Source organism: Artibeus jamaicensis, unplaced genomic scaffold (assembly GCF_021234435.1).
Source record: "Artibeus jamaicensis isolate MK-2021 breed Jamaican fruit bat unplaced genomic scaffold, CSHL_Jam_final contig_519, whole genome shotgun sequence".
In the NCBI taxonomy this organism is placed as follows: domain Eukaryota; kingdom Metazoa; phylum Chordata; class Mammalia; order Chiroptera; family Phyllostomidae; genus Artibeus; species Artibeus jamaicensis.
In genome coordinates, this window is record NW_026521871.1 from 1,494,798 (window position 1) to 1,519,916 (window position 25,119).

General features: G+C 42.2%; 1 protein-coding gene across 3 annotated transcripts in view; it reads left to right on the forward strand.

The window, feature by feature from the left end:
- The first annotated feature begins 3,360 nt into the window (after positions 1-3,360).
- Positions 3,361-25,119, forward strand: part of ADAMTS9 (ADAM metallopeptidase with thrombospondin type 1 motif 9) — a 184,180-nt gene continuing 162,421 nt past the window's right edge. For 2 of the 3 annotated variants that reach the window (XM_037136121.2, XM_037136122.2), the window contains exons 1-3: positions 3,361-3,475; positions 3,993-4,396; positions 9,380-9,542. In XM_037136121.2, the coding sequence (XP_036992016.2) occupies positions 3,361-3,475; positions 3,993-4,396; positions 9,380-9,542 (682 nt within the window). The remainder of the gene's footprint in view (positions 3,476-3,992; positions 4,397-9,379; positions 9,543-25,119) is intronic. The other variant, XM_037136123.2, reaches the window with a different exon arrangement.

The following is a 25,119-nucleotide window of genomic DNA, read 5'->3' on the forward strand; positions in this document are numbered from 1 at the left end:
CCATGCTGTACTTTACATCCCCAGGACTTACCTTATAACTGGAACTTTGTACCCTTTGACCATCTTCACCCAGTCCCTCCACCCCCCCCACACACACCTCAGGCAACCACCAATCTGGTCTCTGCATCTATGAGTTCATATTTTTATTTTTTAGATTCCATATAAGTAAGATCACATGGTATCTGCTTGTGTATGACTTATGTCACTTGGCACAATGCCCTCAAAGGTCCATCCATGTTGTCACAGATGGCAAATTTCGTTTTGGATGGTGGAATAATATTTAATTATATATTCATATTCCACATTTAGTTATCCACTTATGCACTGAAGAACACTTAGATTAACCCATGTCTTTGCTTTTTTTTAAATAATGCTGCAATGAACATAGGGGTGCAGATATCTTTTCAAGTTAGTGTTTCCATTTCCTTTGGGTAAATACCCAGAAGTGGAATTACTTGGTTGTATTGTAGTTCTACTTTTAATTTTTTGCAAAACTTCACAGTTAACACATCCTTGCTAATATTTATTTCTCACCTTTTCTGATAAAAGTTATTCTAACATGTGTGAGGTGGTATCTCATTATGGTTTCGATTTGCATCTCCCTGGAGTTGGCCATCTCTGTGTCTTGGAGGGGGGAGCATTTATTCAGATTTTTCATTTTTGAAATCAGATTATTTGTTTTTTACTATTGAGTTATATGAGTTCTTTATATATTTTGGGTATTAACCCCTTATCTGATATATGTGACTGGCAAATATTTTCTCCCATTCCATAGGTTGTCTTTTCATTTTGTTGCTGGTTTCATTTGCTGTACAAAAGCTTGCTGGTTTGATGCAGTCCCACTTGTTTATTTTTGCTTTTGTTGCCTCTGCTTTTGGTGTCAAATCCAAAGTATCATCACCAAAAACACTGTCAAGAAAATCACCACCTATGTTTCTTCTAGGAGTTTTATTTCGGGTCTTGCGTTCAACTCATTAAACCATTTTGAGCCAATTTTTGTATATGATGTGTAAGGAAGTGATTCAGTTTCATTCCTTCGCATGCATTGTCCTGTTTTTCCAACACCATTTTTTTTAAAGAAACTGTCCCTTCCCTATTATATATTCTTGGCTCCTTTGTCATAAATAAATTGGCCATGTATGCATAAGTTTATTTCTGGGCTCTCTACTCTGCTTCATTCACCTATGTGTCTCTAAAACTGCTATATATCTTAGTCGTTTTATAGCACAAGTTCTAGAATACTTTCCATAAGAATCAGCTAACAGTTTGATTTCTTGGTATTTTTTCTGTTCCTTGCTAAACTTTGAGCAACTCCCACAGGCTGTGACTGTGAAGAATTTTATTACATAATGACAAGAAAGATTGTGTATTACAAGAAATGTATTTTAGTGAATTATTTTGAAAGTTTAAGAAAATGACAACTGTCATCTCTTAAAGAATCTCTTACTGTGCACTATGTAGATGTTATTATTTTACCCTCTTTATACACCGTTGTATATATCCACTATAAATTCCAGGAATACAGGTGGACAACGTTAATAGCAGTCCATCTGAATTAACAACTTCTTTAGGATTTTTCGGTCTTACCAAGTTATTTTTCCTCCTACCAGGAGAAATATATTCATCAATATTTACAGAATAGTGGACACTTTTAGCATACTGTTATTTGGTTTCTGGTATTAGCAAACTTAAGTATTTTCATACCTTAATGTCAGCCTACTAATCAACAGAAAGCTCTAGTTCTGGAAAACTTGGGAAATGTATACATTAGTCATATCTTTTACAAAGATGGTAATTTCTTTTCTCTTGAAATTAGCACAATCTATCTTCCTGAGGACTAGTAAAAGGAAAAGTACTTTTGAACCATCCTGGATTAAACAATTTACACACCCGCGCACACACTCACATACTGGCATCCTGCCTCCCTGAATTAATTTCGGGATTGAAATTTGCATCCAAGGACGGAGGTAAATGTACGCGCTGACGCGTCAGCCTTTTGCTGCCCCAAACATCTCTGGCAGAAAGTAAGCGGAAGTGACTGAGAAATCCCTCTTAGAACTGGTGCTTCCCCTCTGGGGTCAAGACTCTCCTTTCGCACTCGCCTCCTTCTCCTCCCAGTATCTCGGCGCCAAAGTCCCCGCCTCTCCTCTCTAGCAAGAGTGGTTCTTAACCTTTTTTGGGTTGAGACCTACAGAAAACTGTGGACCCTCTCAGAATGGGGACAGAGTCTAGGGGACAGAGCAGAGTTTGAAAGCTTTGCGAAACTTTAAGGAGACCAACGACGTGAAATACACCCTAAACTGCAAGATTAAGAACGCCATCCATAAAACTTCTGATTCGGGGAAATTAGACGATAAATCTCGTCCCTAGTGAGACACTGTGGAAAGGCAGGCGCTCCTCCACTTGGTCACTTGTAAGAAACCAAAAGAAGGGATTAGACGGGGAAAAAATAAGGAAGAAGACTTGCAAAAAGATGGAAACGGGGAAAAATAAAGAAAAAAGGAAAGAGAAATGTGGGAAATTAGAGGGGAGCAGTGGGAGGAGGAGGAGAGACCACGGAGGGGGTGGGGTTGAGGGAGGGCGACTCGGAGAAGCCTACGGACGGAGCGAGGAGGGAAAGGAGAGACTCCTCCAGCCGAGAGGAGACGAGAGACACAGAGCCGCCGAACGCTAGGCTGTGAGCGCCAGGAAAGGGAGACCGTCCTGTGCTCTCCCTCTGCAGGGCAGGGAGTCTCAGAAAAGCTCTTCTCCACGAGGTGGCGAGGACCACGACCCACTGCCCCCAGCGCTCCGGGTGCTTCAGGCCCGGGCATCTTGAAGCTGGAGGCCGGTCGGGAGTCTCGCTCGGACCGGACAAGCAGGGGGCTGCGGTCTGGAAGGAGGCGGTCCGCACTCACTGCGCTTTCTCCTCCCCTCTTCTCCTAGAGGCGGGCACCCGGGGTATTTGAGCGGCTGAGGACCCGCGGCCCCCCCGCCTCCGCCCCCCATTCAAGAAGCAGCTCCGCTATCCCCGCCAGCACAGGGCGCCCGCCGCGCCTCGGAGCGCACGATCCGCGCTTTCTCCCACTCGTTCCCTGGACATTATGCGGCCGAGCAGCCGAGCCCCAATCCTCCTTCTACTGCTACTCCTCCGGCTCCTCCTGCGGCCTGAGTGGCTCAGCTCTCGGCAGGCGGCGGCGTTGCTCAGCCGAGCGCAGACTGGACCCTCCCGGCGAGACCTCAGCGACTCCTAAAGTTAAAACTTGGCAGCGAGCGCCCGTCTCCGCGCGCTCTACGCGGCCGCTGCCTCGCGTCGCTGCTGCAGCCAAGGAGGGCAGGAGGGAGGGGGGTGGGAGCAGCGGGGGAGGGGTGAGGAGCACCATGCAGTTTGTATCCTGGGCCACACTGCTAACGCTCCTGGTGCGGGACCTGGCCGAGATGGCTAGCCCAGACGCCGCGGCGGCCGTGCGCAAGGACAGGCTACACCCGAGGCAAGGTAACGAGGCTCCGGACCCCGGGACCCCTGCACTCCTGTCGCCACCTCCCAGCCTCCACTCCCGGGAGCGGGCACCCCGTAGCGGAAGCCTCTTTCCTTTTCCTAGAAAGAATTATTTTCCGCTTTGCAGCCTCTCCCTTCTTTAGGTCATTCCCAGCCAATTTCTAGAGAGTGACACTGTGAAAGTAACTTATGCCCCACACCCTTTGCTTTTAGCCTGAGTTTTCCTCTTCCCAACCTCCGTACCCCAAACTATCTTAACTCAGTAACTGGAGGCAACGTCTAGCGGCCGGTGTGTTTTATTTATTCAGGGTATTTGCCAGAACCTGAAATTACCTTATATATTTTGACTTGTTCATTTTTCTGGCTCCTACAAAATATTTATCCACTGAGGGTAAAGAGATTGATTCAAATGGGAAGAAAACCCCGCTGGGAAATAGGACAAAGCCCTCACCTTTATTTTAAAACTTGTGGAAAACTGAATTACTGGCTTATATGTCTCTGCTTCTCTTTGCAGTGAGATTATTAGAGACGCTGAGCGAATACGAAATCGCGTCTCCCATCAGAGTGAACGCTTTCGGAGAACCCTTTCCCACGAACGTGCACTTCAAAAGAAGGCGACGGAGCATTAACTCTGCCTCTGACCCCTGGCCTGCCTTCGCCTCCTCCTCTTCCTCCTCCTCTACCTCCTCCCAGGCGCATTACCGCCTCTCTGCCTTCGGCCAGCAGTTTCTATTTAATCTCACCGCCCATGCCGGATTTATCGCTCCAGTGTTCACTGTCACCCTCCTCGGGGCGCCCGAGGAAAACCAGACCAAGTTTTATTCCGAAGAAGAAGCGGAACTCAAACACTGTTTCTACAAAGGCCATGTCAATACCAAGTCCGAACACACGGCGGTCATCAGCCTCTGCTCAGGAATGGTGAGTGGGCGCGCGCCCCTCCCCTCCCCCTACCCGCTTTTGAAGACTTAATTGCTTTCTAGCCTAAGACTCTCACTCACAGCGGCGAGTCTCTGGTCTGGTGTTAAGTAGGAGCTGGAAGCTGGTTTGCATCCTGCGGTTTGGGTGGCTATCCCAAAGCTTGCGCTTACACTCAAGAGGAGCGCTCGAGGGGGTTCTGGATTTGGGGAGCTTTCTAGTGTCCTAACCTGGCTCGGCTGCGCTTTGCCTAACGCCGGGTGGCGGCTTGGAATTGGTATACAAACTTGGAGAGTTTGAAGCACACTCGGCGGCCCAGGAGCAGCTGAGTGCAGGGAGGACACGAGTCCTTATTGGTGCATCTTGAATTGGGGGTGTAGGCTGAAGATCCCCGTGCTTGGGTCTGGGGAGTTCCTTCTGTGTGCCTTGGAGGGCGGTGCGTAATCTAGAGTCCTTGCGTACTCTTCTGGCCTTTTTTCACGCTCCAGGAACCCTGAGACTGAACAGGATTGACAGGGAACAGTACCAGTCCCAGGAAGGGAAGGGTGGGCCCAGTGCTTTGGGGGCGGGAATGAGGGCGGAGCTGTCTCGGGCCCGAGAATTTGGGTGGAAACTGGTAGAAGGGTGTGGCGCAGTCTGATTCTGCACCCTGCTGGTGGTGGGACACGGGGAAGTAGATATAGTGGGAGAGAGCCTGGAGAGGCTGACCCGATGGGATTTGGGGGCTTAAACCCCATTGGGGTTTCCTGAGAATCGGAAGAGGGAGCCTGCGGAATACGTTTCCCTTGAGAGGGAGGGCAAGAGAACGGGGCGGCAACCTCCCAACGCAACAAATACAAACTAAGCAGCGGATCCAAGCTGGTACCCTGATCCCCTGCTCACCACCGCCCCCGACTTGCCCTCCAAGAGGTCTTACACGGCATCTGCCCTTTCCCCCCCGTGACATCTGAGAACCCGCAGTAAGATTCTGGCCCCAGTGATTGTAGTCCTTGACTTTCTCAAGCGACGTGCGTTACTGCTACGCGCGTGTGACGCAGAAACTTTCCCGCTTAGACTCTCCCGGCGCACAGCGCCTAGGTGATGCGTTAGTCTTTTCCAAAGCACCCACAATCCCCACTGCCACCTTTTACAGTGGGAGCATGGATACTTACCCAGGGTGCTCGGCTGGCCCCTCCGCGCTCTGCTGTTCCTGGGGCCAGAGATCTCCAACTGGATGTCGCATCCATCCCCACCGCTCCACGGAGTGCTCGGGTGGGGAGCTAGGAAAGCCAAAAGACTGGAAGCGGGGAGGTTTAGCGTGCCGGGACCCGGGCATTGGAATGAGCCCATTTAACCCCCAGCAGAGAGCCTGGCACTGTGGCGCGTGGTCGAGATTGTTTGGGGGTGGACGGATACTGCAGTTCGGAGAAGGCGGTGGGGGGTGTTGCGATGAGCCATTGCAGCTTCAAGACCTAGGTAGGACCGGAACCCAGGAATCCTCCTGTTCTTCGAAAAGTTACGGCCCGCCGAGCTGGACGTATGTCAGTCGCCAATATCAGAAGCATCACAGTGATTGTAGATCCCAAGACTGTGACCCCCAATTTCAGAACCTAACGGTTAGAGCTGCGTCTGTACGTCACGTTTGTAAACAGCCTTTACTCCTCCCCCGCCCCGCCTCCACACCCCGCTGAGTGGCCCCAGCAGTTGAATGAATATTTTACTGCGCAGGAACTTAATTTCTATTGGCAATTTTAGGCAGTAACTCGCACGTGTAATGGCAAGTGGTAACTCTGAGGGAACTGAGACCCAGGCATCAGAAAAGATGGCTAGTGTCTGTAACCCTATTTATATCACATTTAATTTGCAATCTGCCTCTTTGGGGGTGCACGCTTCAGTGATTAATCTAGCCCCAAACCCTTGCCCCTTTGTCCTCCTTCTGGAATTTATCCCCCCCCCAAGATTTCCCCTTACCATTTCTTTGTATCAGTAGAATTGTGAAGCTCGTGGTGTCCCTCCCAGGAAATGTGCCAGAAAATCTTTCACTCTACAGAGCAAGCTGTGCTATATCCCCTCCCCCACCACGTACACCTCACCAGTAAAGTATGCTTCCCTGAATTCCATCTCAAAGGTGTCTCTTACGTTTTCCGAGCCACCCTAACCCAGTTCTAGCCCTCTTTACTTCTCTCCTGCTGTCTCATTAAGACTCATGTCTAAAAAATATTTCCATCTGGTTTTCCTCCAGTCTTTTCTTTCTTATCTCTGCCACTAACAGATTAATGACGACTGGGTGCAAAAATCACATCACTACCCAGTTCACTGACTCTGAGCAGCTCCTTACTGCCCAGTGATCAGTTATAAACTCTATCTGGTATATCAAACCATTTACAATATACCTTCTCATCCCTCTCACATCCAAATGTCCAGGGGGATCTCTCAAGCTTCCTCCACAAGTCCTGTATTTCAGGCAGTCTGCTTTTGCTTCTTTTTCTAAATTTACCTCTCATCCTAATCCTACCTCATTGCCTTTGGGCCTTTGGATTTCGTCATCTCACCCAGCATCACGTGCTTAAATTATGTCTTTCTTTTGAAGAGTAACTTACATGTCTTCTTTTCCAGAAAACCTCTTCCTGGTCCTGTAGACTACTATTATATCTTCCTCTCCAACTTCATAGACACTTCTCTATATTTCTCCTATGGTTCTTAGTATGCTTGCCTTTGTATTATATAGTTCTTGGTACCGTGTGTTCTGTCCCTTTCACCTTGGCAGCAGGATCAACATCAATTCATTTCTTTCCTGTACTGGAGCTTTATATATTATAGGTACATAGTCCCTATGCTTGAATAAATGTTTGCCTTGGCCAAGAAAGGATTATTCTTTGATCAAGCGGCTATTTGTGAATCAACAACAAAATTAATTGGGTACTACATGGATACCATTTATTGAACTCTTACGTGCTTTGCCCTGTAATGAGTACTTTACATCTGTATGTCTCATACAAAACCCTCACAACAACCCAATCCTCAAATAACTCACTTTACAGGATGGGACACTGAGGCTGTGAGAGTTAGAGACATGCTCAAAGCCTCATAGCTCCTAAGTGGCAGAACTGGGGCTCCCACCCAGCCTCTCTGACCCATGCTCTTAACCATTCAGACACTGATTCTATAGCCCGAAAGAGAATTTGGGGGCGGGGTTGTTTGGTTGGTGTTTTGTCTTGTTTTGTTTTGCTAAGGCACCAGAGTAAAGTCAGGATACCCAAGTTATAGATTCAGCACTGGCACTATTCAGATGCCTCTGTACTGCCAAAAAGAAACTTTGGACAAGTCACTTCCTCCCTCTGGGCCTCAGTTTCCCTTTTTAACAGAGGTGCCAGATCCATACAGATGAACTCCCAACTTCTCTCCCAGTATTTATAGCCTGTCTCTAGTAGGTTTTACACATGGTCGTATGTATCCTGCACTGTGTTCAGAGTATACTCGAGTTGTGTATTGAAACAGAGGGAGCTGCCTGGATGAGGTGGACTTTGTTGAATCACTTCTCTATTCTTCTGCTCTGTTGCTTAGTCTGACCACACCAGAGCTGCCCCCTCACTGAGTCAGCGGCTCATAAATCATGTGGGGAACTTTTTTTAAAATATAGATTCTAGATCTTACTCCTGAAAGTTTGGTCTAGAATTAGAAATGTAGAAATTTGCAGAATAAAAAATAATGCCCCAAATCTGAATTTTTAGAAAACGTCCCAGGCAATTTTGCCACTTAGCTGGGTTTGGGAACCGGTGTCTTAACTTTGTGCTTCATAAACTTTACCATGCATAAGAATGCCATGGAGTCCTCATTAAAATTTTTATTCGTGGGCACTATTCTGAGATTTTTGATTCGGTAGGTCAGACTTGGGTTGAATTGTGATTATTTGAATTTCGAACAAATTTCTGGATGATGCTAATGACCTTTAAGGACAGTCATTCCCCTTGTATCTAGGGAAAGATTAAAGTCCTCTGCTTTTCTTCTTTTTTTTTTCTCTTCTCCTGCTCCATCTACTTTTTTCAGTGCAGGAAAAGGAACAGTGGAGGATAAGAGAAGGGCTTGATTTCTCCCTTTAAACATTGCATGGCACGGGGAACTTTGGCACTCTCGTAATGTTTGGTTTGGGTGGTTCAACCTTGATACTTCATGCATCATTTGCAAAACTTGCTGGTACGTGGGAAGAGAAGGAGAAAGGGTTACCTCTTTCGAGGTGCTTAGAATGATTGGCAAACACAAATTGTATCCTAGTGGTCAGAGGCTAACACCTCAACAGCAAAAGCCACTAATGTGTTCTAAGCCCTTAAAAGTTGTCACTTTGCTAAGCACTTTAAGTGCATTATTTCACTTAATCTGCAAGATAGCCCATTGTAGTGAGTATTTTTATCCCTAATTGATGAACCAGGAAGCTGAAGCTAAGCATTTAAGGAAGTTGCCCAAGATGGGTGGGTAAGTGGCAGTGCTGGGACTAGAAACTAGGGCAGCCCAACTCCAAAGCCTTGTGCTGCATCACTCCTTATTGCAAAGGGAAGGGCTGGTAAGAGACTCATGTGCTAGAGTCACAGGTGGCACCACCGTGAGTGCCTTGTGGTCAGCATCTACTTCCTGAACTTCAATTCATGATAAGGCTTCCATGGGTCAAGTTTTCCCTTGGAGCTCCTACCCGTCTTTCAGTTTCCAGGCTGTGTTCACACAGAGAAACACTCTCTCTCAAAAAGTGTATAGAAGGGAATATGTGATTAAAACTTCAGCACCAAGGAAGTGTGTCTTACAGGTAGATTTGGATAGCAGGTGCAATAGTGTAGAATCAAATGAAGGATAAGGTACTGGTGTGGCAGAGAATGAAATAAACTGCTTCTCCAAGGGTATCACAGCATTTTATATTTAAGCAGCCCTCATGAGAAAGGGATTGGGTAAAATGGCACCATCTCCACTTTGAAACGTTTTCTTATTTATTAAATCAGCCTCTCATCTCCTCCTTTGCAGCTGGGCACATTCCGGTCCCACGATGGGGATTATTTTATTGAACCACTACTGTCCACTGATGAACAAGAAAATGAAGAGGAACAACACAAACCCCACTTAATCTATAGGAGCAGCACCCCACACAGGGAGTCCTCGACAGGAGGGCATGCATGTGCCACCTCAGGTATTTGCTTCTTGCTTCAGCAGAGATCCCACCTCTGTGAAATGGGTTAATTGTCATGCCACAAAGATGGAGCTCTTTCACATGCTACAGAGCACTACCATTTACATTGTCTTTTATTTGATATTCAAGTGAGGTAGGTATATCTCCATTGTACCGATGTGAAAGCTAAAGAGAGTGGTAGCAACTTGTCCAGGGTTGCACAGTTAATAAGTGTCAAGACCAGGATTCAAACTGAGATAGCAGTGACTCCCAGCCCACTATGGGCAGAGTTGCCTCTTTCATTGAAGTTGCTAATTTTTGTGATTAAGTTTTAATAATGTTCTAGGCTATTATAGCCATATCTTCAGTTAACAATTGTTTATGTTTTTTTTCTATTTATTTATGTTTTTACCATGTGAAGTTACAAAACACTCTTACAAATGAAACTCATAAAACTTCAATGTGTTTCTTGGAATTTTTCCTGTCCACTTCAGGTTAGCTCATGTTCTGTGGCTTCAGGAAATACAAGGTGGAAGTCTGGGTTGCACAGTCAGGTTTCTATCAGATGCATCTATGCCTACAGCTAGATTTCCTTCCATTCTAGCCAGATTTGTTGAAGTCTTATGCTGACAGTGTTTGGCCATTGCCAAGGATGTGTCTGTCATTCTAGGCACCCTCTAGAACTTATGCTTATCCGTGTTACTCAGTCTGCAGTTTTGAAAAAACCCTTCACTGTCCTTGAAGCCTGATTACTTTCTCTGTGGTGATAGCCTATGATTAGAAGTCAACCCTCAATTTGTTCCTCTGTTTTAGAATGTTTGTTACTATATATATATATATATATATATATATATATATATATATATATATATACATATTTAATTCTTGGACTTTCCATTTCTACAAATTTATCTTTATCCCTATTTTCTATTTTTAAAACTTGCCTTTCTGGATTTAATAACTTCTCAGGGTCTTTCTGGCCTCTCCAAATAAGATAAAAATTTAAGACCAATAGGTAGTTTCCTAAAATGCTCCCCAAACAATCACTTGTTTCATCTCATCTCTGTGTCCAATTCTTCCACTATGACAGTGTAGGTCCTATTCCCTCCTGGATCTATTATTTCTAAAGTGAATCATTTAACAAAAGAACATTAGCTGTCTGTAGCCTGGAGTAGTCAAGTCATAGGGAGCAGCATCATAGGGCATAGCACTGTGGGACTTTTGGCTTTATCCCATCCAATGTCCTATTCTTACTGCCAGAGCTGGGTGGAATCTAACTGAAACATTCTGTCTGTTAGACTGTCTAAAGAGCCAAGGGGTAGGAGAGGCAGTATGAATGAGGAGTGTACTTAGAAGCAATAGTCATAGCAGCTTGCATGGTGCCAAGACTGCCAGCTGCTAGCAAGTTCAATGGGAAAACATATATCATATTTTGTTGACCATGCTGGTAAGAATATTGACATTTGCTTCTTGACTTCCCAAATCTGAATTATCAAGCGTGTATTTTATGCATGTATATACACGCACACACATATATAACAAGTGATAGAAAGGAAATACATGATTCCTCCCTTTCTAACTTACTGATATGTGTTCCAAAGATACTTAAATAATATTTTCATTGATCAGTTTGTTGACCAATGGTACTTTGTGACATTCTTGTGCCCTGAAGTGGCAGAAAACCAACATTTAAAAAAACTACCATTTATTACTATTCTCTACTGGTGTTGGGCAAAGCACTCTGCCCACACAACTTCACTTAATCCTTACCACAGCCTGTGGGGTGGGTAGCATTCTTAACTTCCATCAGACCTGGTAAAGGAGCTGAGGCTTGCAGATGTGAACAACGCATGATCTCACAGCTAGACCATAACGAGCGCCCATGTTTGCCTGCCTTGTGCCATGATTCGTTTTCTCTGTGCAGGCGTGGTGTATGTGCACGTGTGTGTGAAAGAGAGAGAAAAAGAATAATATCATTCAAAATATCCTCAAGTTTTTTTAAAAATTAACTGCTCAAGTCAATGGGCATTTGGTTGATTTTGGGAGCTAGAAGACAAGACATTGTCAAAACTTGTTAAAAACACAAAGAAAAGAGAATCTGAAAAGGTGACGATTGAGGACAGCAGAAGATGCCTTGTTTTTTCAAACCAGCTTATTTGGGCTCTGGTCATTATTGGTACTGGGGCCTTTAAGTGCCGCATTCCAAATCACAACTACTAACTTTTACTTTTCCTTCTGATTTTGGCTTGTTAGTGAGTGGTGTCGTGGGCCTTTCCTCCATCCAGTGGCTTTGATTGGCTCTTGCAAAGGTTGCTGCTGGACCCTGCTATTCTGGTTTCTCTCCTCCAGCTGCTCCTGCATCCCTTCTCTCAGTCCAGATGCAGGAGGCTCACAATACCTGGAAAGAACTTTGAAACATGACACAGTTCACCAGTAGCCATTAGATAGATGAACCAGCAGGTCATGGAAACCTCTGAAACCGGGTAGTCTTTGCACAGGGAGGGAAATAGGTGGGGGTGAGGGGGGTGTGGAGAAGACACTCAGGCCAGAGAGGAAAGCATCCTGTCTGTAAATATCAATCCATTTATCCATTCAACATCAGGTCTTCCCACTCCACACCCCAAGAGCAGTGACTGGTAGCCCAGAGTAAATTTTAGAAGTACCCTCTGAGCCTCATACAAATGTAGATTTTTTTTATTGTTGTTCTATTACAGTTGTCCTAACTTCCCCTCATTGCTTTCTCCTGCCCTGCCCAGCCCCCATCCCCCCACAGTCAATCCCCATCTGCTGTCCGTGTTCTTTAAACAAACAAAACCCCTGTACCAGGCTAGAAAGATGGAGTGAGATCACTGGGTTTAGTAAGTGCTCCAAGTGATTCAGAAGTTCAGCTAAAGAAGAGTCCCTGCTAAAGCTGGATTTAAGGTACTAACCACTGTCCATAGCTTGTTTGCTTTGCCCTCATCTTGGCCTTCTCCATTATTGTTTTCTGTGTCATCTCTTCTCACAGGATGATAGACTATTTGAGCTGGAGGAAACCTTAGCAGTCAGCTCTAGGCCACCATGCTAACTGAGTGAACAAACCATTCTATAAATGAACAAATTGTAGTCCTGGAATGTTAAGTTATGTATTTCCAGGAGTAATAACCTATATATTTAATATCAACCCATCAGAATTTAAGATAGCTCAATCCTTGGAACAGACCCTGGGCATCCCTGCTGAGCTGTGTGTAACCCTTTAGTTGCTGGATCAGGGGAGTCTACCCAGGACAGGGCAGTGTGGCTTACACCCCTGCCTGCAGATGGGACATAAGTCTTGCTCATTTCTGATTCTTCACATGTATCCAATTTTCAAAGCAAGATTCTGAGGTAACAGGTTAAAATGACGTGTATAGAAAGAATCTTATAAAGTGAAAAAACTTCATGGGGTTTAGAAAGACATCTACAACTGAATTTACTCATTCCCGTGTGCATTTACTCATTCAGCCATAAAGTATTTATGGAGTAATTCCTCTGTGCCATGAGGATAAAACCATAAAACGGGGAATTATCTTTATGTCATTATTTATTATGTGACCTCAAGCACATTTAGAGCATAAAGAAGGAATAACATATAGCTTTTAAAGGAATAGTCAGGACTAAGTGAGTATGAAATAATGAAGGTTCCCAGAACAGTGTTTAAGAGATTTAAGTGTTTACTAAACAGCACTGAATGGCAGATTTTTAAAAAATGATTATGAAAGTAGAAGTTAAAACACTATTGCAAGGGAAGGAAAACTCAAAATATCAAAACTCAAAGCGAACCAGTTTCCTGTGATTAAGTTTAGACTTCCTTGGTAATATGGTCACAAAGGGCTGATGGGACTTGGCCAAGGTCACCCTGCTAGCCAGTGGCAAGGCTGAGACCCTTTTCTGTCTGCTTTCTTTCTCTACACATAATGCTGCATTTGAAGATTTTATTTCTTGAAAGTTTCTCTTGGCCCAGTGGCTGCCCTTCTGTGCTGTCTCTGTTTTGCCATCATTGGAGATGTGTGTGTATTGATTGTATCTGCATTTATTTGCAGTTTTCATCCTGTTTGCAAGTTCCTCAGGATTCAGGATGGGGTGTGGGGAGTTTTCTCTTTCCTATGGTGTGCCCTGTGACTACAGGGTCCCATACACAGTGGGTCCCCAGTAGACTTCACTGAGCCCTCTTCTTGCCCTGAACACCGGGGGGGGCCAAGTGTCAGACCCATGGGATCCATTCAGGAGAGTTTGTTGCTTTTCTAAGCCACTTTCGCCCATCCCCGTCATACTGCATTTCCAGATGAGACCTCAAGTTCTATCACACAGACACTCTCTATGTGACCCTGAGTTTTGCAGGAGGGAATTTAGTTATTCTTATCAGTGAAATAGACATGCTCGGTAGGTGAGTGAGAGAAAAGCAGGGGAGTAGGCCAACAGAAAAAAAGATTATTTTGTTTGCCTGGGCATAAAAGACAGTGTTTTTCTGTTACTAAAATACTTCTCTCACCCTCCCATCTCAGCAAGGCCTGCTGTTTATTGTTTCTTAACACATTTAGGAATTGTATACTGATTGACCCATTAATGCCACTTCTTTTTCTAAAGATTTTATTTATTTATTTTTAGAGAAAGGGGAGGGGAAGGAGAAAGAGACAGAAATATCAATGTGTAGTTGCCTCTTGTGCACCCCCTACTGAGGACCTGGCCTGCAACCCAGGCATTTTGCCTAACTGAGAATTGAACCAGTGATCTTTTGGTTTGCCCAACCACACTCAATCCACTGAGCTACACCAGCCAAGGCACATTAATGCCACTTCTAAGGAAATAATTGGACAATTGTGTAAAGGTATTTATGGGAGAATACGCAATAGAGTGTTTATTATAGAAAAATGCTGAAAACAACCTAATGCCCATAATATGGGAATATATCAATAATTTATGAGGTGTGCATTGGGTAGATTCCTATGCAGCCATTAAAAATGATGACAGATGTATGTTAACAAACAGAGAAATACGTGTACTTAGTGAATGGGCAGTGATGATTCAATGTATATGGTATGATCTCATTTTAAAAAATAATCAAGTGTGTGTAGATGTATATGTGTAAAGAAAATATCTGAAGCAATATGCATGAAAATGTTAATAGGATTATTTCTGGTTGGCAGGAACATAGGCAATCTTTACCTCTATATTTTATATTCTTATATTCTTGCCATGGTTCTATAATATTTTCATATTCACCAAATGTAGTTTAAAGAGGAATGGAGGTAGTGGCATGTAGTTATTTTGTAGCTCCATGACACTTGTCACCAGGGACCAACAGCCAGGCCAAGATCCTGTGATTTGCTTCTTTCTCTTTTTTGGGGGGTAAGGGGGAATGAGATAGTTTCAATACCATACAGATAAAAATACTGCTTTTAGCTACTTCTTTGGAACACTGGGCCTGATCAAAGATGAGAGTTCCCCTAAACCCGTTTAAATTAGGCCTGTGCCTATTGGACTGACCTTGGGGATCACCGTGGTTTAGTCTCCATTAGGGACTGGGGACTCTATCCATCACCCCCATTAAAGTGCACTGTGACTTCTTGGTTGGGGTCCCAAGGATGTGATCATAAAGCCTGAAAAATATAAGTTGATAATAAGTCATTATTTGTTGGACTCATATTATGTGCATATGGGATCTCTGTGCTACACACATTCTATACATTATCATATGTAATCTATTCATCAACACTACAGGGTAGGTATTATTATCCTTATTTTACAGATGAAAAAAATTACAACTCAGGAAGGTCCTAGTAGCAAGTCCTAGGAACAGTTTGTCCTAGTAGGAAGTGGGGCTGACCTGAGCCCAAATCTGATTCCAATGTGCGACACTGTGGGACAAATTACCTAGAAAACACAAGTGGAAGAAGTTGCCATCTAAAAAATCCTTTTTTACTCAAGATTTCAGAACATCTTTTGACTTTCATCTAATCTAATTTCTAAACAATACAATGGCTAGCATTTGTTGAGCATGCATTATGTGGCAGGCACTATCCTACATGTTTTAATGGAATATGTATTTTAATCCTTACCTCAGCCTTGACTTTGCACTTGAGAAAACAAAGATGCAGAGAAGTCCATGAAGTTGACTTACCCAAGGTCACAAAACTCATAAACATATCCTTTTGTCCTGGTCCCATTAGTTGGTTTTTCCCCTACTGCTTTGTCGATTTGATTGCATTCACATATGAAATACTTTTTCCAGTAGGATTTTTTACAAGTCTTCCTAGAATTTGACTTGATTTGTGGAGGGCTGCCTGGCGCCCGGAATTCCCACCAAAGGCTAATGACTCACTGCAGCCTGGTGTCTCCAGCATGCCTCTGTTGGAGTGAATACTTGTTATACATTAACCTCTCAGATCCATTAATAATTTAGCATAGATTAGATGATTAGATTAGCTGCCTAGAGAGTGGGGCCCAAATGGAGTGAGAGACAGAGCTAAGGAGCAAACAGACCTCTGAGGGGGCTTTAAATAAACAATTCTGGGATAGCTCCAGCCTTCCAGGCAGTAACAGAAACTTTGGCTGACCTCACAGTCCTTCTGGGCCCAAACAGGTCAGTGGTTGTTGGCTAATTAGTGATTTCAGTGAGCAGCCAGTCTGCCTCCACTTTCCCACACACTTTCACATCCTCAGACCTTTCCCCTCAGCTGTTCAGCCTGTGAACACAAGGACAGGCAACATGTGAGGAGCCATGTGCGGGGTAATGTGTAATCACACTGTGGGTTATTTCACTTACTCCTGGAAGAGCTCACTGGGAGGGAGGAAGATGCTCCAGGCACTCCCACTTTACAAATGAGAAAACTGAACTGGGAGAGGTCAGTGAACCAGGACTGATTTGACCTTTAAAGGTAGTTCCTGCTCTTTGGGGTTTATTGTTTTGACTTAATTTCCTTTCACTTACCCCTTTTTCTTCCTCATCAGTCTCTATACCTTTTTCTGTTTTATATTTCTCAAGGAGTTTAGGATTAATAAAGTCAAGTATAAGCAATGATCTCTAACATTCTTTGTAAATTATTAGAAAATTACTGTTTTAAGTAACTGAATTATTGAGCTTATTTCTTCAGCTTTATCTTCTTTGTGGCATTTATGTAAAAACACTGCTTTTTTTTTTTACATTGAAATCTATAGTACAACATTCCAACAAAGTGATTAAAGGATAGTGAAAAGGTAACTTCTACTTCAGGAAGAGTTTCTTCTCTCATTTGTTCTTATTTCTTCATTGAGGTTTTCTTTTTTGTTTGTTTGTTTTATTTTTCATCTTGTTTTTTAAAAATTAGAGGCAATGGTAAAATAAACATGCCACCTACATTTAACAATGACAAAGAATTTTCCACATTTGCTGCTTAATTTGCTGCTTAATTTTCTTTTTTGCTAGAGAACTTTAAACTACACTCAGTTATCATGACATTTCCTCTAAATACTCTAAGATACCTGTCTGGAAAATGAAGATATTTCCTTATAAAACTGTAACATTATTTATGATGGCTATCAAAATCAACAATAATATCTCCTTAGTCACATAAAGAATACCTAATTAAAAATTTTCTAACTGTCCCCGAAATGCCTTTTTATATTCCTTTAGCTTAGACTGTGATCTAAACAAGACCCACACATTGCGATTGGTTATGTCTTTGAAGTAACTTCACTTGTTGTTGTTGTTAAAACTGCTGTTGTTTCCGTTTTAGTTTTGCTTCCATGGCCCCTTTTTCCTTTCTACTTCCTTCACTCTTTTATTCACCCTTATCATAAGGTCAGGCTGCATCTGCAACAACTTGGAAGAGCAGAACCAGCCTCCAAACCCAGAGCAGGTACCAAGAATGCAGCCATGTAGCCATGGAACAAGCCATTTATCAGAGTGATTTCACTGAGCACAAAAGGCAGTGTGGTTAGGTGATCTTTGTGAAGCATTGTCTGGAGAAACTTGATAGCCCTATTAAAAAACATATTTCACACACACACACACACACACACACACACACACCAGTAGAAAGATCCTCACTTTATAGTATTTGCTGAGACGACTTTATCTACCATTCAAGGATTTCATTCCCGTGTGTTCTGAAGCCCAGAAGAGATAGTGTGCAGTTGGGGATGGAAAGTGACAGGTTAGGTTTGGACCTGAAATCAGGGCTCCTTGTGTATGACAGGTACTTTCCTGCCCCTTCCATCAGCCCTTTTGGTTACTTCTGGATCCAGAGACAACCTGAAAGCTACCTACTTTACCTGCAGTCCCAAATCAGGGCCTTTGTCACCTATCATAAGATCTTAGTTGTTCATGTCACTTAGTTTCAGAAACCCACTATCTGCTGAGGCAAAAGGGTCGCAGAGGTATTCTCTAATTTGTTCATCTTCCTGGTAACCCCTGAAACAAGTTAAGATGCACACCCCTACAAAAGAAGGGATGTGAGAAATGGCAAAAGGCTGGGGCAGACAGCTGAGCAGTCAGGGGATAAATTTGAGGGCCCTCAGACACTTCACTTACAAGAGCTGTCTTTTTGAAGTAAGATATTGTAGAATCTTTTGGTGCTCTTCATCTCAGGGAATAAACGCACTTGTTTAATGAAGTGTTCATTTGCTATGAAGTTGAGATTTAAATATTTAAACTTTTTATCCACCAAAGTTAGGGATTTTTGTTGTTGTTTTTTAAATGAATTAATTTATTTGTTTTTAAATTTTATTTTAATTGTTGTTCAAGTACAGTTTTCTGTCTTTTACTCCCATCCCAGCCCACCCACCCAGCTCCTGCTCCCATTTCCACCTCCCTTAGTTTTTGTCATTGTGTTTTTTATACTTGCTCCTGTAAACCCTTCCTCTTTTCGCATGAAATTCTCTCCACTCTATTCTCTGGTCCCTGTCAGCCTGTTCTTTATTTCAGTGTCTTTGGTTATATTTTGCTTGCTTGTTTCTTTTGTTGTTTAGGTTCTTCTTAAAGGTGAGAGCATATTGTATTTGTCTTTCACCCCTTGGCTTATTTCACTTAACATAATGCTCTCCAGTTCTATCCCTGCTGTCACAAATTGAAGGGAAGGAGCTCCTTCTTTCTTTCTGCTGCATAGAATTCTATTGTGTACATTCACCATAGTTTTTTGATCCATTCATTTACTGATGGGCACCTAGGTTGCTTCCAGCACTTGGCTATTGTAAATTGTGCTGCTATGAACATTGGGGTGCATAGGTTCTTTTGGATTGGTGTTTCAGGGTTCTTAGGATAGAATCCTAGCAGTGGAATTGCCGGGTCAAAAGGCAGATCCATTTTTACTTTTCTGAAAAAATGCCATGCTGTTTTCCATAGCTGTTATACCAGTCTGTAATCCCACCAACAGTGCACTAGGGTTCCCTTTTCTACACAACCTCTCCAACACTTGTTGTTTGTTGCTTTGTTTATGATGGCCATTTTGACTGGTGTGAAGTGGTATCTCATTGTGGTTTTAATTTGCATCTCTGATAGCTAGCAATACTGAGCATCTTTTCATGTGTCTCTGGATCCTCTGTATGTCCTCCTTGGAGAAGTGTCTGTTCAAGTCCTTTGCCCATTTTTTAATTGGGTTGCTTGTCTTCTTAGAGTGGAGTCGTTGCAAGTTCTTTATGTATTTTGGAGATTAAACCCTTGTCTGAGGTATCATTGTCAACTATGTTTTCCCATATGGTTGGTTCTCTCTTTATTTTAATACTGTTTTCTTTACCCATGCAGAAGCTTTTTATTTTGATGAGATCCCATTTGTTTATTCTTTCCCTATGTCCCTTGTTCTAGGGACATTGTAAAATGTTCTAGGGGCAACATTTTACATATCAGTAAAAATTTTGCTGTGTGAAATATCTGAGATTTTCCTGCCTATCTTCTCCTCTAGAAATTGAATGGTGTCACAGTTTATATTTAAATCATTTATTCACCTTGAATTTATTTTTGGTGCTCGAGTTTCATTTTTTTGCATGTAGCTGTCCAATTCTCCTAACACCATTTGTTAAAGAGGCTATCTTTACTCCATTTTATGTTGCTGCCCCCTTTGTCAAATATTAATTGACCATAGAGACTTGGGTTTATTTCTGGGCTCTCTATTCTGTTCCATTGGTCCATGTACCTGTTTTTATGCCAGTACCAAGCCGTTTTGATTACAGTGGCCTTGTAATAAATACAGTTTGGTATCAGGTATTGTTCTTCCTCCTACTTTGTTCTTCTTTCTCAAAATTGCAGCTGCTATTTGGGGTGGTTTATGGTACCATATAAATTTTCGAAGTGTTTGTTCTATGTCTGTGAAATATGCCATTGGTACTTTAATAGGTATTGCATTGAATCTGTACATTGCATTGGGTAGTATGGACATTTTGATTATGTTAATTCTTCTGATCCATGAACACATTATATGTTTCCATTTGTTTGTGCCTTTCTTAATTTCTTTCTTCAATGTTGTGTAGTTTTCTGAGTACAGGTGTTTTATCTCCTTGGTTAGGTTTATTCCTAGGTATTTTTTTTCTATAGTGAATGGGATTTTTTTTTCTTGATTTCTGCTTCTGGTGTTTCATTGTTGGTACACAAAAAAAATGCCTTTGATTTCTGAAAATTGACTTCGTATCCTGCTCTTTTGCCAAATTCACTTATTAGGTCAAGCAGTTTTTGGTTGAGTCTATAGGATTTTCTATGTACACTATCATGTCATCTGCAAACAGTGACAATTTTGTTTCCTCATTTCCGATTTGGATGCCTTTTATTTCCTTTTCTTGTCTGATCACTGTGGCTAAAACTTCTAATACTGTATTGAATGGAAGTGGTGAAAGTGGACAGCCTTGTCTTGTTCCTGATCTTAGTGAAAAAGCTTTTAGTTTTTGCCCATTGAGTATGATGTTGGCTGTAGGTCTCTCATATATGGCCTTTATTATGTTGAGGAATACTCCCTCTATTCCCACTTGGCTGGGTGTTTTTTTATCATAGCTGGGTGCTGTACCATATCAAATGCTTTTTCTGCATCTATTGATATGATCAAGTGATTTCTGTCTTTGCTTTTGTTTACGTGATGTATTACATTTACTGATTTGCAAATATTGTACCATCCTTGCATCCTTGGGATGAATTCCACTTGGTCATGATGTATGATCTTTTTCATGTATTGTTGGATGCAGTTTGCAACTATTTGGTTGAAGATTTTAGTGTCTATGTTCATCAATGATATTGGCCTAAAATTTTCTTCCTTTGATGTGTCTTTATCTGGTTTTGGGATTAGGACAATGCTGGCTTCATAAAAAGAGTTTGGGAGTCTTCCATCATTTTTTATTTTTTGTAATAAAAATAAAGAATAGGGGTTGGCTCTTCCTTAAATGCTTTGTAGAATTCTCCTGTGAAACCATCTGGTACAGAACTTTTGTGTGTCAGGAGTTTTTAATTACTGCTTCAATTTCATTTGCTATTATTGGTGTGTTCAGGCTTTCTGCGTCTTCATTGAGTTCTGGAAGATTATATTTTTCTATAAATTTGTCCATCTCACCTAGGTTTTCAAATTTCATGGCATACAGTTTTTCATAGTAACTTCTTACAATCCTTTCTTTTAGCTTTTAAAAAATATATATTTTTATTGATTATGCCATTATAGTTGTCCTATTTCCTCTGCTTCATTCCCCTCTACCCTGCACATCCTCTCCCCCCCATTCCCCCCCTTTAGTTTATGTCCACATGTCTTCAGTTCTTTAGATTCTATATTTCCCATACTATTCTTGCCCTCCCCCCTGTCTATTGTCTATGCTACTTATTCTCTGTACCTTCTCCCCCTCCCACTCCCCTATTGCTAACCCTCCATATGATCTTCATTTCTGTGGTTCTGCTCCTGATCTAGCAGTCCTCTTAGTTTGCTTTTGTTTCAGGTGTGGTTGTTAATAACTGTGAGTTTGCTGTCCTTTCACTGTTCATATTTTTAATCTCCTTTTGCTTAGCTAAGTCCCTTTAACATTTCATATAATAAGGGCTTGGTGATGATGAACTCCTTGAATTTGGTCTTATCTGAGAAGCACTTTATCTGTCCTTCCATTCTAAATGAAAGTTTTGCTGGATAGAGCAATCTTGGATGTAGGTCTTTGGATTTCATGACTTGGCATACCTCTTTCCAGCCCCTTCTTGCCTGGAAGGTCTCTTTTGAGAAATCAGCAGACAGTCTGATGGGAACTCCTTTGTAGGTGACTGTCCCCTTATCTCTTGCTGCTTCTAGGATTCTCTCCTTCATTTGAATCTTGGCTAATGTAATTATGATGTGCCTTGGTGTGTTCCTTCTTGGGCCCACCTTCTTTGGGACTCTCTGAGCTTCCTGGATTTCCTGGAAGTCTATTTCCTTTGCCAGATTGGGGAAATTCTCCTTTATTATTTGTTCAAATGAGTTTTCCACTCATAGCTGTTCCTCTTCCTCTTCTGGTACCCCTATAATTCAGATGTTGGAATTTTTAAAGATGTCCTGAAGGTTCCTAAGGCTCTCCTCATTTTTTTGAATTCTTGTTTCTTCATACTTTTCTATTTGGTCATTTTTTTCTTCCTTCTATTCCACTCCCTTGATTTGAGTTCCGGTTTCCTTTCCATCACTATTGGTTTCCTATTCATTACCATTCATTTCAATTAGTTTAGCCTTCATTTGTTCCTCTAATTTGTGACTAAAATCAACCAGTTCTATTAGCATCCTGATCACCAGTGTTTTGAACTGTGCATCTGATAGGTTGGCTATTTTTTGGTCACTTAGAGTTATGGGCTCTGGGGCTTTGAGTTCTTCTTCAGCCATGTTTGGTCTGTTCACACCTGTTAGGAATGAGGAGCGGAGCCTTAGGTGTTCACCAGGGCGGGGCCACCCAGGTTGCTGGGTTGTGACGCTATATGTGGGGGCGGGGTCAAAGGAGGGCAATAGCAGTTCCCTCTGCTGCTTCCCGTGGCTGAGGCCTGCGCAGTCCATCTCACTGTTCACTCCTTTGCCTGGTTTATCTGCACGGTAATGTGTGACCACGGTCAGCCTGCTGCCTTGCGCCCTCACTGGGTCTGCCCATCAAAACCCCACGCCTGGGATCTGCCAACTACCGCCTGTGTGCCTGCGTTGGTCAGGCCGAGTTTTCCTGCTTGACTCTGCTCCGCCAGTCGGTGGCTTCGCTCCTCTTTCCGGTCTGGTTGAAGGGTTCGTTGTTGTCGGATTTCGGTATAGTTCAATTTTCTGTGTTTTGGCTGCGTTTTTTGTTACTAAAACTTTGTTGTCTTTAAACTTGGTTGTGCAAGGAGTCACAATGTTTCCACCTATGCCTCCATCTTGGCCAGAAGTTCTCTCTTACAATCCTTTGTATTCCTGTGGTATCAGTTGTTATCCCTCTTTCATTTCTGATTGTGTTGATTTGGGCCCTCTTTATTTCTTGATGAGCCTGCTTAAAGGCTGGTTCATTTGTTTATCTTTTCAAAGAACCAGCTCCTGGATTCATTGATCCTTAGAATTGTCCTTTTAATCTCTATGTCATTTAATTCTGCTCTGATCTTGATTATTTCCTTTCTTCTACTTGCTCTGTGCTGTCTTTGTTGTTTCTCGAGTCTTGTAGACATAGGGTTAGGTTGTTTATTTGAAAAAGTTTTTATGTTTTTTAGGTAGGCCCGTATCCCTACGAACTTCCCTCTCAGGACTGCTTTCACTGTGTCCCATAAATTTTGGGTTGTCATGAGTTCATTTTCATTTGTTTCAAGAAACTTTTTGATTTCTTCCCTAATTTCATTCTTGAAAAGAATTACATTCTTTTTTGCCTTGGAGTTTTTTTTCTAGTTTCAGTCCCTTGTAATTCGAGAAAATGCTTGGTATGATTTCAGTTTTCTTGAATTTGTTGAGGCTGGTTTTGTGTCCTGTAATGTGGTCTATCTTTGAAAATGTTCCATGTGCATTTGAGAAGAATGTGTATTTAATCTTCTTTGGGATGAGGAGCTCTACATACATCAGTTAAGTCCATTTCATCTAGGGCATTATTCAATGCCACAATATGTTTGTTGATATTTTGTTTGGAATGTCTGTCCACTTTTGACAGTAGGGTGTTAAAATCCCCTACTATAATTGTGTTGCTGTCAATATCTTTTCTGAAGTCCTCTAAGATTTTCTTTATGTATTTGGGTATTCCTATATTGGGTGCATGTATATTTACAATATTTATGTCTTCTTGGTGGGTTATTTTTTTATTATGAAGTGACCTTCTGGGTCTCTTTTTATGGCCCTTTTATTGAAATCTATTTTGTCTGATATGAGTATTGCTACCCCAGCTTTTTTTCCTGTCTGTTTGCTTGGAAAATTTGTTTACAGCCCTTCACTTTCAGTCTGTGTAGATCTTTTGTCATAAGGTGGGTCTCTTGTAGGTAGCATATGTGTGGGTCATACTTTCTTAACTATTCAGCTATTCTATGTCTTTTGATTGGTGCATTTAATCCATCTACATTTAAAGTTGTTATTGATAGATACTTATTCATTGCTATTTGCGAACCTATGTTCCTCTCTCTCTTGCTCTCTTCCCTCCTTCCTTTCTTTAAAGTAGGCCCTTTAGCATCTTTTGCAGAGCTGCTTAGGTGGAGGTGTATTCTTTTAGACTTGTTTTGTCTGAGAAGCTCCTTATTTGGACTTCTATCTTGATTGAAAGCCTTGCTGGGTAAAGTAGCCTTGGTTGCAAGCCTCTGGTTCTCATTACTTGGGATATTTCTTGCCATTCTCTTCTTGTTTGGAGTGTTTCCATTGCAAAGTCTGCTGCTAACCTTATCGGCGCTCCCTTGTATGTTACTTCCTGTTTCTCCCTTGCTGCCTTTAAGATTCTCTCCTTGTCTTTAAATTTTGCCATTTTAACTATGATGTATCTTGATGTGGGCATCTTTGGGTTCCTCTTGATTGGGACTCTTTGTGTTTGCTGGATTTGTTTGACTTTTTCTCTCATCAAATTGGAGAAGTTTTCCATCATTACTTTTTCAAACAGGTTTTCTATCCCTTGTTCTTCTTCTTCTTCTTCTCCTTCAGGTATTCCTATTATACAGATATTATTAAGTTTCATATTGTCTCGCATTTCTCTTAATCTCTCTTTATTTTTTTTCCGAGCCTCTTCCTTTTCTTGCTCTTTCTGGGTATTTTTTTCTACTTTGTCCTCCAGCTCACTGATCTGATCTTCTGCTTCATTGATCCTGCTTTTGATTCCTTCTACTGTGCTCTTCAGTTCATATATTGTATTCTTCATTTCCTCTTCACCATTGCTGATAGTTTCTATTTCCTTTTTTCTGTTGATGTAGTTTGCAGTGAGTTCATTGTAGTTCCCCTGTAGTTTCTGGTAGCTCATTGTGAGCTCTTTGAACTTCCTGATAACCAGTGCTTTGAATTCAATATCTGATAGTTGACTTGCCTCTATTTCATCTAACATTCTTTCTGAGGCTTCCTCCTTTCCTTTCATTTGGGGATTGTTTCTTTGTCTTCCCATTGTTTGTGAGACTCTTCTTGTTAGCCTCAGCTTCTTATATTGAGCTGTTCTTACTCCCTGGGTTTATGTTGTGAAATTCTGTGGTAGAATACCTGTGAAATTCAATGATGTATTC